This window comes from Chelon labrosus, assembly GCF_963514085.1.
Source record: "Chelon labrosus genome assembly, chromosome: 21".
NCBI lineage: Eukaryota > Metazoa > Chordata > Actinopteri > Mugiliformes > Mugilidae > Chelon > Chelon labrosus.
In genome coordinates this window covers 15,008,088-15,032,554 of record NC_140354.1, presented here as the reverse complement: position 1 = coordinate 15,032,554, position 24,467 = coordinate 15,008,088, and the positions used below count along the sequence as shown (strand labels likewise).

The 24,467-nt window shown below is 47.0% G+C and overlaps 2 protein-coding genes across 4 annotated transcripts in view; one reads left to right on the top strand and one right to left on the bottom strand.

Moving 5' to 3' along the window:
• Positions 1–17,855, bottom strand: part of coro7 (coronin 7) — a 105,878-nt gene extending 88,023 nt beyond the window's left edge. For both annotated transcript variants that reach the window (XM_084571161.1, XM_084571162.1), the window contains exons 1-7: positions 17,574–17,855; positions 15,758–15,854; positions 15,529–15,609; positions 15,338–15,408; positions 13,470–13,656; positions 12,233–12,309; positions 7,924–7,974 (exon numbers count right to left, since the gene is read on the bottom strand). In XM_084571161.1, coding sequence (XP_084427287.1) covers positions 7,924–7,974; positions 12,233–12,309; positions 13,470–13,656; positions 15,338–15,408; positions 15,529–15,609; positions 15,758–15,854; positions 17,574–17,633 — 624 coding nt within the window. In that variant the 5' untranslated portion in view covers positions 17,634–17,855. The remainder of the gene's footprint in view (positions 1–7,923; positions 7,975–12,232; positions 12,310–13,469; positions 13,657–15,337; positions 15,409–15,528; positions 15,610–15,757; positions 15,855–17,573) is intronic.
• Positions 17,856–18,063: 208 nt separating this feature from the next.
• dnaja3a (DnaJ heat shock protein family (Hsp40) member A3a) lies at positions 18,064–22,661 on the top strand (the record flags this gene model as incomplete). Of its 2 annotated transcripts, XM_084571368.1 has the most annotated exons (12): positions 18,064–18,307; positions 18,782–18,918; positions 18,999–19,082; positions 19,531–19,737; positions 19,823–19,975; positions 20,060–20,207; positions 20,297–20,361; positions 20,610–20,738; positions 20,845–20,960; positions 21,058–21,155; positions 21,533–21,668; positions 21,840–22,661. In XM_084571368.1, the coding sequence occupies 11 exons, from the start codon at positions 18,064–18,066 to the stop codon at positions 21,652–21,654; spliced, it is 1,503 nt and encodes a 500-aa protein (XP_084427494.1). In that variant the 3' UTR covers positions 21,655–21,668; positions 21,840–22,661. The 2 variants fall into 2 exon arrangements, with proteins under 2 accessions (XP_084427494.1, XP_084427495.1); XM_084571369.1 differs by lacking the exon at positions 21,533–21,668 and having other exon boundaries at positions 21,840–22,660.
• Between the last annotated feature and the right edge of the window lie 1,806 nt (positions 22,662–24,467).

Here is a 24,467-nt window from a genome sequence, read left to right as displayed (position 1 = left end):
TGTAAATATCTAATCCATCTTCCACTTACATATCAGAAACTCATTCAGGCATGTAGACATGATCAAAAGTTCAAACCGAGCATCAGAATGGTGGAAAGAAAAGGTGATTTAAGTGACTTTGACCCAACATGGTTGCTGGGTCCAGACAGGCTGGTCTCAGTATTTCAGAAACTCCTCGTCTGCAGGGATTTTCAAGTATAACCATCTCTAGGGTTTACAGAGAATGGTCTGAAAAATGGAAAATATGCAGGGAGCAGCAGTCCTCTGCATGAAAATGCCTTGTTGATGCCAGAGGTCAGAGGAGAATGACTAGAGTGGCCAGATTTGACGAGCCAAATCTTGAAGAAGATGGTCTACAGCAGCAGAAAACCACATTGAGTGCCACTCCTGTCACCTAAGAACCGGAAACTGAGGCTATAATTTGCAGGGGATCACCAAAATTTGACTAAGGAAGGTTGCCTGATGTGTCTTGATTCCTGCTGTGGCATGCGGATGGTAGGATGTGAATATGGCGTAAACATCATGAAACCATGGATCGCTCCCACTTTGCATCATTGGTTCAGGCTGGTGGTGGTGTAATGGTGTGAGGGATATTTTCTTGGCGCACTTTCGGCTCCTTTGTACCAGTTGACTAAATACCACAACCCAGCTGAGTATTGTTGCTGAACATTTCCATCCCTTTATGACCACATTGTACCCATCCTCTGATGGCTACTTCCAGCAGGATAATAAACTATGCCAGAAAGTTAAAGCCATCTCAAGCTGCTTTCTTGAACATGACAATAAGTTCACTGTACTCAAATGGCTTCCACTGTCACCGGATCTCAACCCGAAGGAACACCTTTGGGACGTGGTGGAACAGGAGATTCACATAATGGACATGCAGCCATCGTGGTGCTATCATGCCAACATGGGCCAAGACTTCTATGCAATGCAGATAGAACAAGGGGGTCCAACCTGATCCTAGCAAGGTGTACCTAGTAAGGTGGTCAGTGAGTGAAGTCAGCTAATGTTCTTAGCCCAGCTATACATTCTGTAATACAGATAACACAAAGCTACGACCTATGTGACAGCTGCACAAGAAGAAGGAGGAAATTTATAAGATGGAGTTCATTTCACCTAAATCCGTCTTTCATCTTCATGAAGTTTCGTGTAGATGAAAGGTGGAGGATGAAAAGAGTGGCAAAATAATAAAACGCAGAGGCACAAAAACCAAAATTAAGTTTATCCATTTCACATCACTCTCCGAATGTTTCTCCTTCATGGCTTTCCCTCTGGGTTTACATCAGTAATACAAACGAAACTGTCAAAGAGCTTCATTGTACTCCCTGCCAGAGTCCACATGCTCTAAGCTCGCTATGCCTGCCTGTAGTTTATTCTGCCTGTAATGAGAAATATGAGCATGAACACACACACAAGCCAACACACACTTTTCCAATTATAAGCTTTCAAAGATGCACAGATAAGACAGAAGGTAGTTTATTATATCTGTAATGAGAAACACACAAATGGAGGCACACACCTAAGAGGGAGTTCAGCCTGTGTTAATTTATAGCAGGATATAAAAGATGGTATAGAACTAAAACCACAATGCTTTTCCTTGGCCCTGCCCAGCGTTCCCTCCTCAAGTCCAAACCCACTCCAGCCCATGGTCCTCTCTAATTTCACCCCGAGCAGCAGAAGCTCGAGCTGAAAAAGAGGAATCTGGCCCCCACGTCCAGCAAACTATTCCCTTTTCCTGTCTCCCTCTTTTTTTCCAGAGACCACAGATCGACAGCTCTACGGCCAACAGTGGCCCAAAACTATGAGGGGTATTTTCAGCACTGTAATTTGAAACACACATGGTATACGCAGAGGCACACACTCACATTCAGAACCACACACTCAGCAAACACACACTGCATTGGGGATAGATCAAAAGATCTATAAAGACAGGAGAGCTGAGAGGAGGCACGTGTCCCATCAGGATCAGGTTAGTGTGTACGAATGTTGTTCTTGCGAGCGGAGTTTGAGGAGTTCTGCGGCTCGGTACAGGAAAGCAGGGTGGAGGCCTCGTGTAAGTACGTAGAGACGAGAGAGGAACTCATCTGAAAACAAGAGGCCAGTCTAAGGATGTTTAGATAGCGAAAACCAAGAACCAAGAAAAACGTTAAGAAACCTTTGGTACTTGATGATACGTCACTTTGCCGGTCTTGTGTGCAATTAAACTGGTTTAGTTCACTTTGAAAAGCTATACAACGAACAGCTTACAAACAATATGACGACCACAGTCTGACTGTGCCTCAAACAAGCGGAATCAAGATTAGTAACTCTTGGACCAAGAGATAGGTCAAAAACATAATCACTCACAGAAACTCAAAGAAACCCAAAATCTAATCTGAAATCCAACCTGCCTTCAGCGGTGGGCCAGGATGAGAAGGGACGCCACATATAGGGACGCGCTTTCGGTCTAAATAGAACCGTTTGTACGCTTGTGCACGTACATACACACTTGCGCTGATTACAGATGCAGTACTCTATTCTGCTCTTTCTGTCCAAGACCTTAATTACCCTGCACAGCCTTATTTCCCATAAATACAGCAGAAGAAGGGCTGTAATTAGGGCCTATATTTACCCCACCTGGCTAGGGGAGAACCCAGTTCAGAGCTGGCCACAGGGATGAGCCAGCCCCACTCGAATATGCTGCTCCGGGTGGAACCAGGACAGCAGTGGACACACATAAGCTGGGTCACAGCTCTAGATCCGGATGGGGAAAGGATGGGGACATGTCGCTTTGCAACAGGGAACTGGTTCAGTTCTGCAGTCAATATGGATTAATGGCTGAGTTCCAGCAGAAGCTCTAGTGCTCTGTGCAGAAAATCAAAATGTGTGCAGAACTTGAGAAGAGTTGCCAAAACGTGGTCTAGATGTAACCTGACAAGACTGAACAACATTGGTTCACTACAAGGCGTTGGGTTCTCTGATGGACGAAAAGCACGAACAGATAAACCACAGGTGTACTAACACACTAGCAAACAATAAATACCTGCGTCAGGGTTCATGAGACATCTGGTGCTACACTAGTACTACATGGTGGTTTGGACTGTCGGCTGTTGTTTTTAATCCAGGTGTCCGGGCTTCCTCCCACATGTTAGGTCAACCGGTGAAATTGTTGTAGGTGTGCATGTGAGTAAGAACGCTCCGTCGTCTCTCTGAGTTAATGTTGGGATACACCGGCAACCTGTGGGCAACCTGTGCAGAGTGTTTCCACTAGGGATGCACCGAAAATTGCTGCGGTTGTTGCTTGCATCATCACAACATCCTGTTTCGGCCGTGTTGTTTCGGCGATAACATTTTGGCCGGAAACTGCCCAAAAGTGCAGTCACGCAACAACAACCACAGCAATTTAAGGCTAGGGATGCATTGAAAATTTTTGGCCGAAAACCGAAATTGCACTTTTGGGCAGTTTTCGGCCAAAATTTTATCGCCGAAACAACACGGCCGAAACAACACGGCCGAAACTTTTCGGTTTTCGGCCCAAAATTTTCGATGCATCCCTAGTTTCCCCGCCTCTCACCCAATGTCAACTGGGCCGCAATCCTCTGAAGGATAAGTGGCAACAGATAAAGGATACTACACCGCTGGCAGTGTACTCACTTATCTTGGAGTACACCTGCACGTTCGCCATCATTAAAATATTCATAGTTTGAGCTGGAATCGCACAGCTCAAACTATGGATTTGCATTTAGGTGACTATAGCCACCTAAATGCCAATCCCTGTTAAGTACAACATTGTTTTCCAGCCTTTAAGGCTTACGGGAAGTTGTCAGTACGATCAATTAACGGATCATGACATCCACATGAAGCCTGTGTCGCATAATACTTGGCTTGTGTCTTCAAAATTCTGATTAAAGAACCCGTTTCTTGGAGCTGATCTAACCTTAGAGGATGTGTTAATTACTAGAAGGTGCTAGAAATTCTTACAACAGATGGCTCCTGGTCGAACTGTAACTCTACCAAAGAGTAACAATGATTGGCGAGGAGGTACGTCTTCATCTTGAGCACCCCACCGGGAAGTGGGATAGATGGTTTAAAAATATTTGACAAGTATAAATTGAATATTAAATGCTGAAGAACAGAGCTTTCACTTGTTATGCCACAGGGTAATTCAAACCCAGAAAAGAGAGAAAGTGCTTCTTCATTGTAATACCCTGCAGCTTTCTTGCGATATCCCTCCCCAGAAATTTTTTTTTAGAGATGATTTGTGGCTTCTCTTGATGAGGACAACCGACTGGCTCTCATGTAAGAGGCCAAACAGACCTCCTAGTGAGGTTACGAATTCAAATAGTTTGGCAATTTCTCTGCCCCTCTCTGTTTACTTTGTGGCCACACTGGCCTTTTCCTGCCATCGCAACACATCTACAACAACAAACTGATGAAAACGTAAAGTAGGGAAAGTAATTGAAAATGCCTTCACATCATGCACAAACAAACTATTTTGTGCAATCTCATTGAAACCACTCAGACCATGTGTTAGGTCATGTTTAACAGGGTTATGGTGTGTCTTAAGGGTCACACTCCTCTATGCATCCAAATTACTGCACTCATCATGTTTAAGTGTGTTTAAGATTCATCGCATTCTTTAACGCAAACTCCAGCAGATGAGGTGCTAATAAGAGCTGTGGTGTCTTTCCAGAGAGAGAGAGAGAGAGAGAGAGAGTTGCACATCTAAAAGCTGTTAAAGTGAGGTTTTGCCCACTCTGCTCTTGGAGAGCTCCAAACCGCAGCCTCTCAAAGCAGGACCTTGTGTGTTTAAGAGATACAGAGAGGACCAGAAAGCACGAGAACGCAAAAACCAAAAAGGCAAGCGCAACCCTCCAATAACGATCTAATAACTTTGATCTGGGTTCCAAATGTCCTTGGTTTGAGGTAGGTTAGTCATGCGCTGGATTCAGAAGAGGACAGTGTGTGCTGACTCAAACATCTGCACATCGTGGTCCTAACCGTGGTAATGAGTTTTCAGGGATAAATTAGAGAGGGGAAAGAAATGACTGAGAATACGACTGTAAAGATACTCACTTACCCACATCATTATATACCTTTTTGCTTTTGTTTTAGAAGAGATAGACAACACACAGTGAAAGCTACCTTATTTTTGCATCTTGGATGACTGGGCCTTCGCCGTTGCTGTTCTTGCACACTTAGCCTTGATCGTGAGTTTGATAATGATGCATGTGTCTCTTTTTTTTGCAAGTAACGCAATAGTGCGATAGTGTATCATTCGTCTGATCTACTTTTCACTCGGCGGGCACATTCCTGAGGAACCAAGGAAGTGCGGTGTAGAGTCTGAAGTCATTTGCACGAGCAGTCATTGCATTTTTGATGCTTTCGCAACGCAGCGTTTCTTCGCAGACACAAGTGAACTACTCAGAACAGGCACAAATTTGGACAATGCTGTCTGAGAGAACACGGCGCATCATTATCAGCAGCACGCTGACTGCGGCTCTTTGAATCTTTTGCAGTTTATTTTGTTTGGATGAGCAGTTCTCAAGAGCAATCGACCCATTCCTGATTTAAAAAAAGAAAGAGAGAGAGGAAGACAGAAAGAGTAGAGGTTGCCCAGGAGAAAGCCTGAGTAAGCTTAAAAACAATCTGCCTTTCATTTTGGTTGCCGACACATCTCAGATGCTTGCTAACTGCAGATTTCAATTACTGCTGAACAATGAAATGTGGTGGTGATGATGGAGTCGTTGCCTCTTGCACTGGTGCGCTACTTAAATTTCAAAAACAGTGTAACAGCTGACGGAGGTCATGAGAAAGATGCAGCACAGACAGAATCTACGTAAATACTATTCAGCTGCCTTTGCTGTACCATTTCCTCGTTACCTGGTTGCAGATGTTCTGTGGCCCGACTGTAGGGTTGTGGTGTAGGAGAGCACATAACCAACAACCTCAGCTTTGAGGGTTAACCTTTTATACGTCAAGCCGGCCTTGATGGCTTTGCTAGACCAATTTAGGCAGCTCTGTTGTAGTAGCTGTGTCTAGCATATCACAATCTGTCTGCAGTTGAGTTGTTGAATTGCTCTGTGGGTAATGCAGGTGTCATGTTTTGGCAAAGGTGTGGGCGTTGGTAGTTCAAGAAGCACATCTAGAGATTAGTAGAAGTGGAATGCTTCTTCAAACCCATTTTGTGGGTGTGATCTACTGCTGAAGTCAAAGAATGTCCCAACATGGCGCAACCCTGCGACCAATAACCACTGGAGTCCTACTGGAGACACCAAGAACGCAGAGTACCCAACACTGATTAAGTCTAAACTATAGATACCCTTAGGCTGCACCAAGTCATTTAAATGCAATTTTAGTCCAGTGTATTTGGAGTACTGTTCTCTTGAAACGGTATTTAAAGTAGCCAAGGAGCTAGTATCGATTGCCAATTTGTTGGCTTTCTGATTGATTCTGCTGATGACAAACCACACGGCTTAAACCAATACAGACTTCATAATTGTGATTCTTCAAAACCGTTGTGGGTTCAGAGGAGGAAATAACCACACATTAAAATTGAAAACTGGTGATAGGACCAATAATTTTTCCAAAGTCTGGTAACGTTAGCTGATTAGCCTCCGCATTACCCCGGCTGTTATTTTTACGGGACCGAGACCCCAGCATTGCTTTTGTTTGTCCAACATACTACTAACATAGAAGGTCTGGACTTGACAAAGGGTAGGAGCCTTCTTGTCGGTGGTTAGCAAGTCAATCAGAAGTGTCTAAAAATCTGTGTTTGACGTCCGCAATGCTTTTCCAGGGACAAAGCAGTGAAGGAAGTGGGGAGCAGACACCAGCGCTGACAGATGTAAATACCCAGGTATGAAGGAGAGGAGCCAGATGTCACTTGAGCAAAACACAGAAGCGTGTGCACTGTGCACACACATGCTATATCGTAAAGGCAAGTGTGCCACGAGGAAAATTATCCTCATCCTTAAAATTATAGAGTCAGTGAGCCCTGTAACTGTACCCCCCCTTCACAACACGTGGGTGTCCCAAAACACAGAGACAAAGGTCCATACATGTAAGCAGGGGCATATTTACACAACTATGCAGCCATCCTCTCCTCTCACTTCCACACAGACTGATGTGCCTTCCAGGTATGTCTGTGAACTCGTGTCTAATCCTTTGTGGCATGCAGCGTTTTTGCTGGATTCCTCATATTTACCATCGAGGGAGAGCCCGCGAGGCAGGCTGAGCGTCGTGGTAATTAAAACCGCCTGGGAGGTCAGTGCTCCACTGAAATGTGTGAGACTATTTGCTGTATCCTCCCATGACACACTTACACCCCTCAAGATATATTTATATATATGTACCCAACTACCTCACTTCCCCATTGCTGCTGATGGAATTGGCTCAAACATAGTTGTCAATGCTGAGAGATTTCCATATAAAAATTTTAAAAAAAGGAGAAGTGGTGCGAGTGGAGAGGTTCACACTAATTTAGTGCGGGATGGGTACCCGTGGGAAGAAGAGAGCAGGGACGGCACCATGTGCACAACATCCATAAATCAGTAGTAGATGAATCAGTGAGTGGCCAGTGGTGAGCTCTCTGGGATACTGTCAACATGTTTATGACTCCATGTAGTGTAGGGAAAAAAATCTGCTTATAGTAAAAGGCAATGGGACCAGAGCTATTTTATCCAATATGTAAATTGGTGTTGTTTTGATTTTTTATATTTCCCTAATTATCAACAAATGCAAAATTAATTAAAATCAACAATGAATTTAACCTAGTTGGATCCATTAGGTGATCCCAATGCAGGCGAAGACCTTCTGTCATTGTGTGTGTGTGAATGGATGAATGAGAATGAGGTAGAAAAGTGGTATCTGAGTGCAGACAGTTTCCCTGGTTGTTTTGACAGTGTGATCAGGGTGTTATTATTGGGGCGGGGGGCTTACCTGAACAGGTGTCAGCTGGGCTCTGGGATCAAACACTCTCAGCATCTTGTCCTAGACAAGCATGAAAAGAAAACAGAAGCTTTAAGAATGAAGAAAACTAGGGGAAACGATCATATTAGAAACATATAATACAAGATATAGTAATACAGGTTTAAATTAGGTCTGTTTGATGATTACCAAAGCCTGACTGGAATATTAGCCTATCACAGATCACTGTAAGGCACTAACCCATCATGTTTCCCATTTCAAAAGAACTCAAATATAACCCTGCCCTGGACAACTATCATGTCACACATTCTTATCACATCTGTTATAAGCTTTATAACCAGTTGTGGGGCATATCAGGGATGGACAAGAGCGAGAGTACAAGAATCTGGTGAACGACTTCGTCTCATGGTGCAGAGCTAACCAGCTTCTGACCAATACAGCTAAAACCAAGGAGATGGTTGTGGATTCTCCGGAGGTCCAGGTCTCACCTGCAGCCTGTAGCCATCAAAGGGGAGTGTGTGGAGGTGGTTCAGACCTATAAGGACCTGGGTCTACATCTAAAGCTAAGGCTAAGGTTGTTTAACATCTGCAGGAAGCTGCAAGACATGTTCTACCAGACTGTCGTTGCCAGTGCCCTCTTCTACGCTGTGGTGTGCTGGGAAGGCAGCACCAAGAAGAGGGACACCTCGTGGATGGACAAGCTGATACAGAAGGCGAGCTTTGTGGTAGGGGCAGAGCTGGAGGAAAGGACCTTGGACAAACTCTAGTCCATCATGAACAATGTCCACCACCCTCTACACGACACCATTGTCAGGCAGAGGACAGGTTGAGGAGGTGGTTTGTCCCTCAGGCCATCTCCCTGGGAGGAACCAACTGAAGGAACCAACTGGACTGTGGTCATTGATGATACTGCACAGTATTGGGTTCTATTGGGTTGGGATCTATCTTATCTATTTACCTATATTTATTATTGCTCTAATGATTATTTAGCACTTGGTTTTCTTTTCATTCTCAGCCCAATAGATAAGAAAAGCACCACAAGTTAAACAATCATGTGCGAGGTCAGGATTTAAAGCTCCCTCAAAGGAATCGGGGAAAGGAATTAAAGGCTGATCAGCCAGCTGTATTTTTAATAGCAATCACATGAAAAAACTGAAATGAGAGCTACATACTGAAAGTGTTAATAAAGTCCCTCCACCTCTTTATAACTCACATAAAGATCAACACAAGCTCTCAGAAGTTTCCTCATTCATCTGCACTGATCTCACCGATACGTCTCTAGCAAGAGCAAGCCGGCGACCTCTCGGCGGCCTCGTAGCGGGCTTGACCCCCCGGGGCAAGCCCGAGCTCGCATTCGGCATCAATCAAAGCGGGCCAATCAGAGGGGCTCCCGCGTGATTGGGAGGAAATGGGGGCCTAATGGGATCAGTCTGTGACTGGGACATGCGGCCGTGTCACTCAATCCCGCTGCGGGACCGCGATCACAGCGGCAGCCTGGCGTACGGCGCGGATAGGAGGTCATGAGGCGTGCGCGCACTTAACAAACACACACGTCAAAGACAATCAGGAGGCTGACTATGACACAGTCAAGCACACACACAGAGAAGGACTGTGCAACATTCAGCCACACAGAAAATAAATACACATGTCCTGTCTGTCATGCTGTCCCATCAAGTCGAAGCGTATGTTTGAAGAACATGATCGGGGCCTCATCCTGCTCCCCTCCCCTCCCCTCCTGCCCTCCAGCAATCAAAGAAGGCTATTATTTGCTATTTTTAGCTTGAACAGCAAACTGGAGTTTTGACTAATGTGCTGCCCCCTTCCTCTGCCTCTCCATTTTTTCTCTGTGTGTGTGCGTGTGGGTGCAGCCCACCCACGAATGCGATGCCCCACAGCTACGTCTTCAGGCCTTTGTGACCCGGGACTAAGCCACGGGCTCAGAGAGCGGCGCTGGAACAACACACACAAATGCACACACGCATATTTATATTCCCTAATACTTCATGGATAACAACCCACCTGTTGAAAAACCGTCAGATTTAGACAAATATCCGACCTGAGTTTTTTGGTAAATATCCATCTAAACGTGCAGCACTACTCGAGCTGCGTAAATCGTAAAGGCCGCGGAGTTCCCTGACCTCGAAAGCACGCACCTCAGAGTAACTTAACTCGTATATATTTATTGTAGGCACATACGCAAACATACATTCGCTAAATTAAAGCCCCCATCTTCCTCGGTGTCGCAGCGCAAACAACAACACACGAGGGAGGAAAGCGCCTGGCTGCGCAAACAGGGGCCGCTCACATGCAGATGTGTCCGCCGAGTCACCATCGCACACTCTAACGAGCAAACACACACTCTTAAGCCTGTGACGGTAACACACATAAACACACACAGGACACCGCCGCCGCCGCCGAAAACTCATATATCCGCAGATGTGTGTGTGTGCTGAGACAGCTGCTGTTTAATCAAAGTGACGGAGCCTCACTCTCACGCTGCTGTTAATGAGTTTTCACCGCCAGTCTGCTGCACACAACTTTCAAAGACGCTGGGAATCTTCAGCCAGGGGTGCTCTCTTTCTCTCTCTATCTGCACTCCGCTCATCAAACACACTGCGCTGCCAGCCTTCAGTTCCCAGTCTCCTATGGTTACCGGCGCTTGAGACTGCAGGATCCTTTCATCGACTGTCCTTTGCACCGCGGGAAATATGGTATAGAGCTCGCTCGTAACGTGACTTTTGAAACTTAAGGTGGACCGTGGACCATAAATCCAAAGACACCTCATTTCTAAACATCGCCCCACCCGGCCCCGTCCGTCTCTTCTCGGCACTACCTGTGGATTTCACTCCCCTAAGCTGAATGCCTTCGTTCTCTCTTCCAGTGCGCCGTAAATATACATGTCTCTCGGTCCAAATGAGGCCTGTCATGATGCCTGCTCTTTAGGGTGGTGGGCTCCCCTTCATCTTTTCCCCCCAACCCGACCCGGCCCTGAGCCCCAGTGTTTACCCTACCCTACAGGAAGGCCTGGGGATTGGACCCACATGTTGGCAGGCCCCTATTTGCTTTAATAAGCCGGATTGGAGAGATTGAAAGAGGCCTTTTGGGTTAAATGACACCAGAGCTCAACAGGGCAGGAACCCCCGGTCTCTAAATTGCACCCCCACCACACACTTTTTTTTCCTCTTGCTCTCTTCAGGCTACACCGCAGCTGACGACAGCGTTAGCAGCTCTGGTGAGCGCCATTATCCTGTCGAGTGATCTGGGCACAGCCCGTGACGGGTGGAATAATTTGCTACTGGTCAGCGCAAAAGCAAACACGGAGGACTGGATCAACAATAACACCTGTTAAATAAGTGCGCGCGGTACGTTTCCCGTTTGGTCTATTTGGTCCTGAGCTCGAGAAAAGCTCATGGTGCATTGCCTGAACCACGCTCCAGAGGCCTCTGCCTCGTTATTACGTCAATCAGCCTGCGCGCAGTTTCAAACAAGAAGTGATTTCATAAACAAAACGCACAATCCTGGAGTTTAAACTGTGTTATATTAATCTCCGCTGATGAAAAAGCCCCTGGATCTACTCCAACTCATAAATTGTTTCTTTCTTTACCCCGTGCTCATAAACTCATACCACCTTCCTCCTTCCTCCTCCTACGCCTGCAATGCTAACAACCTAATGAAAACCCTTTGGCCACGCTGATGCATTTTCACTCTCGAGCAATTAAATTGTTTATGCCCATCTTCCCCCCCCCCCCCGGTGCGCTACGTAAACAGAGCGTTGCCAGGTGCCGAGCAAACTCGCATGAGGCAGAAGACGGGTGTCGGCGCGCGGAGGGACGTGCGCTGCGGATACGCAGTCGGGGGTCGGACGGGGTCAAGACGAAACAAAGGCCCGGACAGATTTATCCTTCGCCCGCAGCTTGCTGCCATTATTAGTGCCTTAATTTAGAAGTTATTACAGTTTCCAGTGTGGTGAGGAAAATCTCCACAGGCCCTCTTTCAACGTCTTTGCCGTCACTAATGCAAAACTGGCAATAATTACATCTTTTATGTCATAGGAATTTCCAGCGCTAACTGCTCACTAATTCCTAATTAGTTGTGTAATGTTATTCCCACCCTTTTTTTTTTTTTTATGAGCATCACCCCTGCTGATATTTTGATTAGAGAAAAGCCATACAAGCGAATGAGGAGCAGCGTGGTGCACTGACTGTGAGGCAATGGCGACATCTAGCGGCCACGAACTGGAACTACAGCAACCTGGATTCACTTGAGCACAGACTAAACTTTAAAGCTGAACGGCGGAGAAGAGTGTGTGGGCCGTCCTCACCTTGCAGGAGGAAGCCAGCAGGGAACCGTCCCGCTTCCAGGTCAGGCTCTGCAACTGGTCGCCGTGCTGCTCCAGAACTGCAGGCACACAAATGAGCGTTCAAGAAAAGGAAAAAAACTATTTGTTTCAGATTAGATAGGGACAGTAGATTAAAAGGAGAGTGGAAAAGATTCAGAAAAATGAGGAAACGTGACCACACTTATAATAAATGAACACTCGAGGGGGTGGGGGGGGGGGGGGTGACGGCACATACACAAGACGGGACAAAAACACCAAACGTGAGACGTCAGGAAAAAAAAAAAATGCAGAGGGGATGAAGCCGTAAAATCAAGCACACAGCGTTCACAACAGATGTAGGGATGATTCACACCAAAGAAATGGATCGTATGTCCTTCCGGTTTAAGCGTATGTTAGAGAATCACGAGCGCACACATAAGCCTGCAGTGCCAGAATTGAGCACAGCACAGCTTGTTCAGTTCCACCACGGCACCGAACAGACGACAAGATGAAGGGTGCGCTTGTTAAGGCACAAGAAGTGAGTTTAGATCGTGGAGGAGATAAATCAAGAACCCAAACACTCATTTAGATTTATTTTTTTTGCTGTTCAGATCTTGCTCCATAACCAAAATGGAAACTCCAAATGAATGCGATGAAAGACATCGGGTGGGGAGGGAATACAGCTCATGAAAAGTTGAATCAGCAGTGAGCAGCAGCAGCAGCAGCAGCAGCAGCCAGGCCAGCTGTCGTGGGATGGGGAATGAGAGAGGAGGGGTGTGGGGGAGTGTTTGTGGTGGTGGTGGTGGTGGTGGATGTGACAGGGGGGTGAGGCCAGAGGATAGTGACTACATCCTGAGGCCAGTCCAGGGGAGACTGGGACCAGGACTGCAAACCAAAACTTTACCTCTGCTGCTCCGGCACTTAGGCAGAGCCACAGGGCTGTAAAACGTAGGCAGTGTCAGTCAGGCAGTCTCCAACGGGAAATAAAAAAAAAAAAAAAAAAGGGCAACCAACCACTTCACTCTGAATACATATTAATGCTACACACATACAGAACGTGGCACGGCGTAAACTGAAGACTCGCTGACAGAAACCGAAATGTAAAGCGACACACACGATGTACAACAAAGACCTTTCAATGTGTTTTGTCAGATATAACTGTGATTTTAACCGTTTACAATTTTTAACCATGCATGCAATGTAAAAGCGCGCGCAGCACGCGTCGGCCAGCTGTAGTCACCTGCCAGCGGCGCGTCCGGGCGGCTGGTGTCCCAAACCAGAGGGGACTTGGCGGTGCCGACGGCAAGCAAGCCGGAGGAGGTGGGGTGGAAGTGGACCAGCTCCAGTCTGCCCTGGTCCGGACGCAGGGTCAGCTCGGGACTGCTGGGCTGCTCCTGCTCAGGGTCGCACAAACGCCACAGCTTCACCTGCGCATGAGAAGATAAGAAATTCTTAACATTATGACCACCTTCCTAATATTGTGTAGGTCTCCCTTGTGCCTCCGAAATTCATCAGAGAATGGACATGGGCCTTCTGAGGGTGTCCTGTGGTGTCCTTTGAGGGGAGGGGCCTCTGTGGATCATCCCACAGATAATTGATCAGTTCGGGATCTAGTGAATTTGGAGGCCAGGTCAACACCTTGTGCTGTTCTTCATCTTTTTTTGAGTTGTTCCTAAACCGTTTTTTGTGTGTGTGTGTCTGTGTCAGGCTGCATCCTGCTGGGGATGGCTGCTGAAATCAAGGAGTGTCATTGCTATGGGGTGGGGGTGCCTGGTCTGGTCTGGTCTAGGTGGGTGCTACATGTCTAAGTACCATCAACACGAATGAAAGATCCAAAAGTTTCCCAGCAGAACACTGAATTGTCACAAGATGGTCAATGTTATTCACTTCTCCTGTCAGTGGTCTTAATGTTATGGCTGATCGGTGTAATTTTGGAATTGTGTCCGTCTAGCTTTACACAAGGAACAAGGAAGGACTGTAAACAGAGGATCAAAACATCATGTCAGAGTTATTATATTAGACTCTGGGTGGTCCTTAAGTAATCCACACCTCAGCACTGAAGGTGAACCAGGGTGATAATGTGTTTACGGTTAACTCAGTAAAAACACACCACTGACAGGAATCCATATTTCATTATCATTTAACCTGCTCAGCACAACCGAGCCGGCGAGACAATATTCCCAGCTGGCAAAAGATAAGAAGAAGGAAAGTGCTTCGCAGATGTCGGGGCAGTTGGTGCGGTGCGGTGTGGGTGCGGGTGGGGCGACTGCCGCGTGCGTTTACACAGGTCTGCGAGGTAAACCGAGCTGCTGAGTTTCGAAGACGCCGAGCCGCGCTCAGCAGATTCCTGCGAGCTGGGAACACCTGTGGCTGAGGACAATGTGCTGAGAGGACGGAGTCTCCAAAAAGGTTTGAATAACAAAAACAGAGGAGGTTCGTATTGCATTTAAAAGCTCTGCCAGGAACAACAAAGCCGGACTAAAGAACATCCTCCTTGTTGTCTTTAAGCTTTTACAGTCAGGTCATCGTCTTGCCGGAAAATAAATCTTCTCCAGAGTCGCCGTTCTCTCGGGGTCTGAATAAGATTGTCCTTAAATATTTTGCTGCATTCATTTTACCTTTTTGCCTTTAACAGCTGGCCGGGGTTTGCTGCTGAGAAGCAAGCCCACAGCTTGATGCTGCCACCGCCGTGCTTCACAGTGGTGACGTGCAGCGGTTTGATGTCTGACAAAAATAGCCTCTAGTCTGATCATCTAAAAGCTCTACTTTCATTTGCCGCTCAGCAAATCTCAGCCGCTGCAACTTTTAACTCAGAGTGGTCACATGGCGTCTCGGTGGCCTCTCTTCTTGCACGGTCCTTCAGTTCAGATTTACCTGGCTTGTGTATCCATCCCCTGACTTATACCTGCCATACTGTTCTTTCATCTTCATGCCGGACCAACCAGACACAGGTGATACTATACATAAGACACATTCAGCGCACTTGAAGGGAGTGAATGCTTTTTTTTTTTTTTATAAAGGCACTGTATGTATAAGCATCCTGCAAAAAGATGAAGCAAGCTAAAAAGGAGTGAAGGTTAGAAAGAAGTGGGTCATTAAATAGCTCACCGTTTCATCGGCAGAGCACGTGACCAGGAGGCTGTCATCAAAAGGAGAAAAGTCCATATCGCTCACCAGATCTGACGGAGGAAAGGAAAAGCAATGAAATGTTTTAAAAGAATCAGAGCCGGGTCATCGATTTCACTACCTACATTTCTCATTTTACAAAGAGTTCACGAAAGGATTGCAAGAAATCCTACCTGAATGGCAAGAAATGTGAGTGACAGTCCATTGTCCATTTGAGCCAGGATTGACCGAGGACAGGCCCAGCATACCTCCGCCTGCAGACACATGCCGGTGCAGAAAGAAAACGCCATGAGTTGTGCTTTCAAAGTCTGCTTTGGGACTTCACGGTGACCCCAGTGGCCGGCCACGTCCACCTGCACAAGGTGAATGTTACCGTTCAGCCAAGACTTTTTACAGCCTTACCAGCCTGCTCGGTGTTGAAAGCCACCAGCCTGGAGCTCGCTTTGATGTGGTTCCCCTGGCAGGAGAAGGATCCGGCACGAACATTGTTGATCCACTCCTAGATCGAATGAATGAAAAACAAGAGTCTGATGATGCACGTAGATATGTCAAAGAAAAAAACAAAGAATCCGGTTTGTTTATTTCACAACGTCAAGGAGCACACGTGATTAAGTTGCCGTTACAAGCAGGAGGGGGGCAAAAAAGAGCGAACGCTGCAATGAACAGGAAGGATCTAGCTGAGAGAGCACGCACACACACACACACACTTAAGTGCATCTGAATGAGCAGAGCGTTGAGGAAGTGGAAGGACTCCCCGCTTCGCACAGCAGAGAACTCTTAAAACCTCTTTCATAACATTAACAAGGGCGGCGAGAAGAAGACGGAGTGGCACGCTCCCGCTGAGCTGCACAATCAGGAGAGTAAGAGCAGCCACAACAGACGTTCGACTCTCAGAGAGGGCACTTCATCGCTGCGAATGCATTTCAAAGCACCCTTTGTATTCATGAACTGTATTTCCCCAGCAGTAAATGCTCTGCACGCTTCTGTCAAAGGAGAAGTAGGGAAGACCTGCAAATACCAATCCAAAACCTCTTCCGTTTAAGCCGCAAACAACCCGCACAAGTGCCACATCCAGGTCGTGTTATCGCCTCCCAAATTAAAGCAAGTTGGACTATTCCACTTTGTCAAATGTGCCTGTTTTGGCTGCATCTGTGTTATATTATCAGCCTTAATCCATCCCCTTTTGATACGACATTTGGTTTACGTTCAGCCGCATTTACTGCAGTGTTTTTTTCAGAATTAAAGACAGAAAGTTAGCCAGTCTGCTATGAATCCATCCACAGGTGTGTGATTAAACGTGACTGCGAGTTGCTCCGTCTTATCTGAGGACATCTTTGTTTTTGCTTTCCGCAAAGCGTTCCTCTCTCTCTCTCTCTCTGTCCCTTTTTCTGTCGGCTCTTGCACAAGGACTGAGATGACAGCACAACACACAAACACTTCTGCCCTGGAATAGCCCCGTCCACACCACGCGTCGATCTGCCCCCCCTCTCTTCTGTGTCGTGAGCTAGATTAACATTCAAAGGAGCGAAGCACCACCTGCTGTGTCTCAGATCCAGTGCAGAAGAGACTACTGGAGAGACACCAAGACACTGTCCCTGTGCATGCCAAGCATTTTACTGCCTCAAAAAAAACAAGGAAGGGGGGTTACATAATACACCTCAGCAAGAAGAGCTGCAGGCGTTGAAGCAAATGGATACAGAGGGTTTTTAAAAGCAAATATTTATGTGCAAGAGGCTATGATCCCGTCCTGACACGTTGCCTCACTCAAAAAAAAAGACTAATCGTGATAGTGAAATCACTTTGAATGCATTTGTCATTCAAATTGTTTTATCTTTCCTTCAGGATGAATCAAAAGCAACACAATAAAGCGAGGATTCAAAATCTGTACAGCTCAAACGAGTGCTGGAAAGCAACGCTTATGTTATATTATTGTAATATAAGCATGATGATGGGCGTCACTGCAACATCCGATGGTGGTGGTGGAGGCTAGCTGGTCCATGCAACCACATGGGACTGTAGGTTTCACTAGGAGCGTAAACCGGTTTAAGGATTCACGTTTTGGCTCTTCCAGATGCAGGAAGTTCAACATCCCTTGCAGGCGTTCCCCCCGAAAACCCAACTTAACTAGCTCTGCTGCTGTATTACCAATGCTAACGTTAGCCGCGCACGCTCCTCTCTCTCTCTCTCTCTCTACCCAGAAAGCTCCTAAGCTACTCACGTCTTTCTTGGCAATTTTCGGAGTGGTGTTTTTGAATTTGGAGGTCTTAAAGCGGTTCATGCTGCCTTCTCAAATTGACTTTCGTGCCTTCCGGGTGTCTCTGTCGAGCTGGTTGGTACTCTCGGCAGAGGGCTCCTGCTCACAGCTGACAGCTCGGGTTCGCCGCGGCGCGGTGTTCGCTCGCTTTGCTCCGCGGGGGTGTCCGAGTGGGCGGGGTTTCCCCCTTTTTCAAGTAGAGAAGAACGCACCGCTCTGTCGCGTGCTACCCCGGTGTGTAAAACATTCGCATCTTTTTTTAAAAAGAACTTGTCACTCGTGATACTCAACAAAACTCATTATATATTTTTTTTTTTGTTTGGCGTAATTTCAACTAATATAACCACACGCATTTATAAAAATGAACAGTAATATTTAATATATTTAATAAACTTTTACAACAATTTTTTTTAACTGTTTTTTTTTTTTCGGTGACGCCCACTCGGTGACGAGCATGCGCAGTGCGTCCGGAGAAGCAGCTAGAAAAGAAATGATGGCGTCTTCGGCTGCTCGCTGCTCCTCACGCTGGCTTACAGTCGTCGCGTCCTCTGGACACCGGTGGGCTACCGGCGCCGCCGTCTCCTCTGGCCATGGAGGGGTCCGGAGTTTTTCCACGGTGGGAACGGAAACCCTGTGGCGCGGAGGAAGCCTGGCGTGCGGCGGGGCAGGGAAAGCGTTGACATTGAGAGGGCTGTCAGGTGAGTGGTCTTCATGTGGTACTTGGCCTAAGCTAAACTAAGCTAAGCTAGGCTAGATTTGGTGTAGTTTCTCGTTTGTGGCACGGTGTATTGCAACTAAACGAAGGCAACGTGACAACAGCTTAAGCAGCGTTGAAGATAAGATGAGTTTGCAACACTGTCGCGTTAGTTTGACGTAATTATAATTGACCAAGTATGATGTAACCATGCTACATCTGTTTTGCTAACTGTGCAGCCATCAAGTTGAATTTACAAAGTGGTGATATCTTGTTTTATAGCTGTTTATTGGCACAGCTTTTCCCTTGATTAAATAATCTCCACAACCGGTGTCTGTTTCTAGAATATTCTTGCAGGCATGCAAGCCAAGCTGTGCACAATTGCACTTGTATTTCTAAAATAATACATGAATGCATTTTGACATCACTCCTGAATGACATTTTACTTCCCCTCTCACCCCTGCTGGTCACATTTCAGGCCTCAAATCCCCCCACGCCGTCTACACGCTGTCCTTTCACACAAGCGCCCCTGCTAGCAGCAAGCAGGACTTCTACCAGGTCCTCGGGGTGCCTCGCACGGCCACCCAGAAAGAGATCAAGAAAGCCTACTACCAGGTTTGTTTGTCGCTTGCGCGGTCGCTCGTTGGGCTTTTGTCGGAGCAGTGTAGTTGACGGTGTGTTTGTTGTCTCCTCAGATGGCCAAAAAGTACCACCCTGACACCAACAAAGACGACCCACAGGCCAAGGAAAAATTTGCTCAGCTGGCTGAGGCGTACGAGGTTCGGTTTCAGTCTTTATTCAGACTTTCACATCACGTGTCTGCTGTCTGTTTGCGCCCCTTTTGTGTTTTCGTCACAGCCTACACCAATCAGGCATTACATCTAACTGATGAAATGATCTTGTTACGATGTAATGGTCTTCTGGGACGCCTGGGACCAAGTACCAAGCAGTATGTTGTCCATGTAAGACGAGGTCATTCATCAGCACGAGCCACCTTCCTCCATTGCTCCTTTTCTGAGAGGGAACACCCCACAATAGCTGCAGTTTTTCAGATGCTGTGATCCGGCCATCTAGCCATCAAAATCAGTACACTGACCCACGCATTCTCAGTGTTATTTACTAGTAGTAGTCGTGATGTTACGGCTGATCGGTGTACTTCCGTCCATTCGAACGAACGGCTTAAACGAGGAATTAACCCCTCACATCTTGCTCCGTGTCCCCTCACAGGTCCTGAGCGATGAGGTGAAGAGGAAGCAGTACGATACGTACGGCTCGGCGGGCTTCGACGCCGGTCAGGCGGGCGGAAGGCAGCAGTACTGGAGCGGGCAGACCACCAACGTGGACCCGGAGGAGCTTTTCCGCAAAATCTTCGGCGAATTCTCCGGAGGTCGTGGCTTTGGAGACTTCAACGCTATATTCGATCAGCCGCAGGAGGTTAGTGGGAAGCTGTAAAGTGGGAGGATTTGATTTCTGTTGGTGCATATTCAGAGTGATAATCTCTCCTCTTTTTTTTGTGCAGCACATCATGGAGCTGACATTCACTCAGGCGGCGAAAGGTGTCAACAAAGAGATATCCGTCAGCATAGACGCAGCCTGCCAGCGCTGCGATGGGAAGGGCTACGAGCCGGGCACCAAGGTGCAGCACTGCCACCACTGCAACGGCTCCGGCATGGTGAGCGCCTCGACTCCCTCTCTGCTTTCACGCGTCGCCAGTTAAGATTGCATTAACCCGAACGCGTCTTCTCTGCCCCCGCAGGAAACCGTAAACACGGGCCCGTTCGTGATGCGCTCCACGTGCCGGCGCTGCGGTGGCAAAGGCTCGGTCGTCTCTAACCCGTGTCACACCTGCCGCGGCACGGGACAGACCAAGCAGAGGAAGAACGTGATGGTTCCTGTGCCTGCAGGTCAGTTAGCGGAGCACTGTTTACGTGCTGGATGTGACACGTGTTCAAACGCAGATCAGTTTTTAACTTTTGTTTGTTGCTGCTCTCAGGAGTGGAGGACGGTCAGACGGTCAGAATGCCCGTCGGAAAGAAGGAAATCTTCATCACGTTTCGGGTTGGCATCTTCTAAACCGACAAGCTGATCTCAAAACCAAACCAGATATAAATGAATCTTCCAGGAAGCGTATGATCTCAGAGCCTCATTAACGGGATTGTCTTGTATAATGTCATTGTGTTGGCTAGTAAAGACGCATTGAGCTGCCTGAGCTCTCTCACCAGGAATTAATCACGCAGCTCAAACACAGACTGCTTTGTACTTCGTCTTGATATTTAAGACGCCGTGTGCGTTTGTCATGTGTCCAGGTCCAAAAAAGCCCAGTGTTCAGGAGGGAAGGCGCCGACATCCACTCTGACGTCTACGTGTCTGTGGCACAAGCCATCCTGGGCGGCACGGCCAGAGCACAAGGCCTTTACGAAACAGTAAATCTATCGGTAAGTGGAGACGCCGACTTTCCAGTCAGCCAGCTGATAGGGGGGGGGGAACATTTGAAACGCGTACATTGGTTGTTACTGACTGGTGGATCTTCCTCGTCTTCAGATCGCTGCCGGCATCCAAACGGACCAGAGGATCCGCCTGGCAGGGAAAGGAATCGCCCGCGTCAGCGGCTACGGCTTCGGAGATCACTACATCCACATCAAGATAAGAATACCCAAGTAAGGACGCCTCGTACAGTTACTTGTTGTCGTTTGTTGTTGATTTGAAAACTGTCTCTTGATCACAACGGCCATGAAACATTGCTTTCCTGTGCAGGACACTGACGGACAGACAGAGGTCTCTGTTGATGAGCTACGCTGAGGACGAGACGGACGTAGAGGGATCAGTGAACGGCATCACTGCCACCACCACAGGTATGAGGGGTCTCAGTCTTTGCTCGATAAACGTATGCACCGATCAGGCATAACATTATGACCAAACATGAAAAACGGCACAAGGTGTTGACCTGGCCTCCAAATTCACTAGATCCCAAACTGATTAAATATCTGTGGGATGATCCACAGACGCCCCTCCCCTCAACCCATGTTACCAGACACCACAGGACACCCTCAGAAGGCCCATGTCCATTCTCTGATGAGTCACAACTGCTTTGGAGGCACAGGGGAGACATGGGTGGGTGGTCATAATGTTATGCCTGATCGTTGTGCTCATCTCCGATTGACTGAAAGGGGGTTTTAAGGAAAGGAACTCAGTCGTAAATCTGGCTGATGCAGTGCTCATCTCTGTCCAGGTGGGGGCAGCAATAGTAAGCGGTCTGAGGCAGGGCAAAGCGAGCATGACAAGGAGGAAGAGGAGTTGAAACAAGAAGGGGGCTTCCTCTCCAAATTAAAGAAACTGTTTAGTTCTTCCTGACAGCCACAAACCAGGTAGGACTGATTGTTATTGTCTTCCAGTCCTAAGTTTCTGTTCTGTTGCTCACAGACTGGTTTGTGGCTGTCACAAAGACACTGATGCATGCTCGCCCTGAGTTCAGCTCGATGTCTAATCAGTCTGAGACGTCCTGTTAATCTGCATCAAATGCTTCCTCCTCCTTTAAGGTAAAAGATCATCCTGGAACTGAGCGGCGCCATCAGCGGGTCGGACGGCAGAGAGGACGGCGGCGTCGAGCGAGGACAGCCTCATTATAAAGAACGGGACAGAGGAATATTGGGGTGGAGGGGGGTTGGACGAGGCTTAACGGCGGTTCTGGACGGACCTCGACAGGCCTGCCTGCTCAGCCTTGTAGTGGAAAAAGTCAGGGGATTACACCCTCTGTTCCTCTGCCAAAAGAGGATCCGCACACAAGAGGATGTTCCAGTTTGCCAATTACCTCTCTGTCGGATGTCCGCTGAGGCCACTGTTGCGGCAAAGACTTGTAATTTCACAGTCGGTGCACGTCGGTTTTCTGGCGTTCGGCTAAAGAGAAACACGGCAGAATCCACGTGCGCTGAAATAAATTATTGCATTGACACAGACTACAGATACAGTTTAATGGTTTTATTAGGGGTTATCATCATCACCATCCAGTTAATCTGTATGCTTAGGTTGTGTTTTCACGCTTCCTCCTCTCGGTTCCCCCGTAAAAGTTTGACATCAGCAGAGTTTTAGTGTTGGACAGTTTTAAAGGATGTGTCTACAGCGGATAGTTAGGTCTCTTCTCTATGATGGAGGATTAAAACTGCTCTCCTGGACACTCATTATTCCTGATCTGTCTTCCTTTAACCCTTAGGAGAAATCACTTTTAGTTCTGAACCCTAATCACAACAGTTGTAAATCAAATGTGTATTTATGTGTCATATAGAAGAAGAATATACTGTACACCTATAATAAAGAGATGGTCTGGGAAAGGTCTCTGTTGAGTATTAATGGCAGAAGAGGTCATGCTCACAATGTTTTGACTTTGGCCAGACATATATTTGACATGGGAATATAAACCAATCAGGCGTAACATTATGACCACCTTCCTAATATTGTGTAGGTCTCCCTTGTGCCTCCAAAACAGTTGTGACTCATCAGAGAATGGACATGGGCCTTCTGAGGTTGCCCTGTTGTTAGTAGGGGGGCCTTTGAGGGGAGGGGATGAGTTATTCACTTCTCCTGTCAGTGGTTTTAATGTTGTGGCTGATGGCTGTATGTTAAATGGAGATCACGAGACAGCAGTGAACGTGTCTCGGGTGGCCCTGCTATAAAGACACCTGAGTGTGGAAAGTCCAGTCACTGCTATAATTACACCATAAAGGCAAAAGAGCTCTCCAGGTTACTATGAACTGCACTACTGAGCATACCCTGGAGTTCAGTTAAATGCATCGTCAGGAAAAGCAAGGAGCATGGCTTGCGTGTAAATCCTCAGAAAATGAGTGGCCACGCAAGGAGGTGAATTCTTGACAGGTTTACCTAAAGTTCCTTTGGTCTGATGAGATTGAAATTTAACCGCTTTGTTCCACCCGCTGCACATTATCCCCACTGGGAAGCATGGTGGTGTCAGCATCATTTTAGTATAGTATAGTTTTATAGACAGCCAGGTAAATGTCCTGGAGTGGCCGGGCCAAATATTTATACCTCGCTCCAATAAAGGATTTGTGGTTGGATTTAAAGAGTACTTTTCACGCCCCGTCTCTTTCCCAACTCAACAGTTTTGCAAAAGAGAGACATTAAAGGTGAAGTACCGTTTTTTACAACCTGGACCTTATTTCTGGCATAAAATACAATCGTTTACTCACCCATATAACTTTGGTGTCATTTGTAGTCTTTTGGGAAATATTTAGATCCGCGTATATCCATATAGTGGGAGTGACTGGGGCACCGAAACGCAGCCTCTAAATAACGCATTATCTGCCACGAAACTCGTTCATTTCACCAATATTTTGTTATGATACACTAGTGCTATTCCCCGTTGAGTCCGGAGTTACTTGTTATCATCATCTGGGGTCTGTAGATTGACCTACTAACCCCAGACCTGGATGATGTCATCTCCGAGCGCCACCCGCATCCCACACGGCTCGTTTACCTGTAATTTGCTACTGCTAGTTTTTTGCAACATATTTTTCCCGATTCTGAGGTTGTGGACGACGACTTGGTCAACAAAATATGACAACAGTGAAAATATTAGTGAAATGAACGAGTTTTGCGGTAGATAATACGTTATTTAGAGGCTGCGTTTCAGTGCCCCAGTCACTCCCACTATATGGATATACGCAGATCTAAATATCTTCCGAACGTCTTCAAATAAGATAAGAAAAACATTTATTCGTCCCACAATGGGGAAATTGCAGTTTGCAACAGCGTGCAGAAATGATATAATAATAGATATATAATAATAGATATATTGCACGTATTAACAGTGCTCGTTGTGGAGCCTAACAGCAGCAGGAAGGAAAGACCTTCTGTATCTTTCCTTCACACATCGAGGGTGAAGCAGTCTGTCACTGAAGCTGCTCCTCAGTCCTGTCAGGTCACCGTGCAGGGGGTGGGACTCATTGTTCAGCATGGAGGACAGTTTAGCCAGAACTCTCCTGTCACCCACCTCCCTCACTGAGTCCAAGGGGCAGCCCAGGACAGAGCTGGACTTCCTGATGTTATATGGGTGAATAAATGTTCGTATTTTATGCCAGAAATAAGGTCCAGGTTGTAAAAAATGGTAGTTCCCCTTTAATCCAAGATTGCAGTGTCAAGGTGTACCAGCCTAA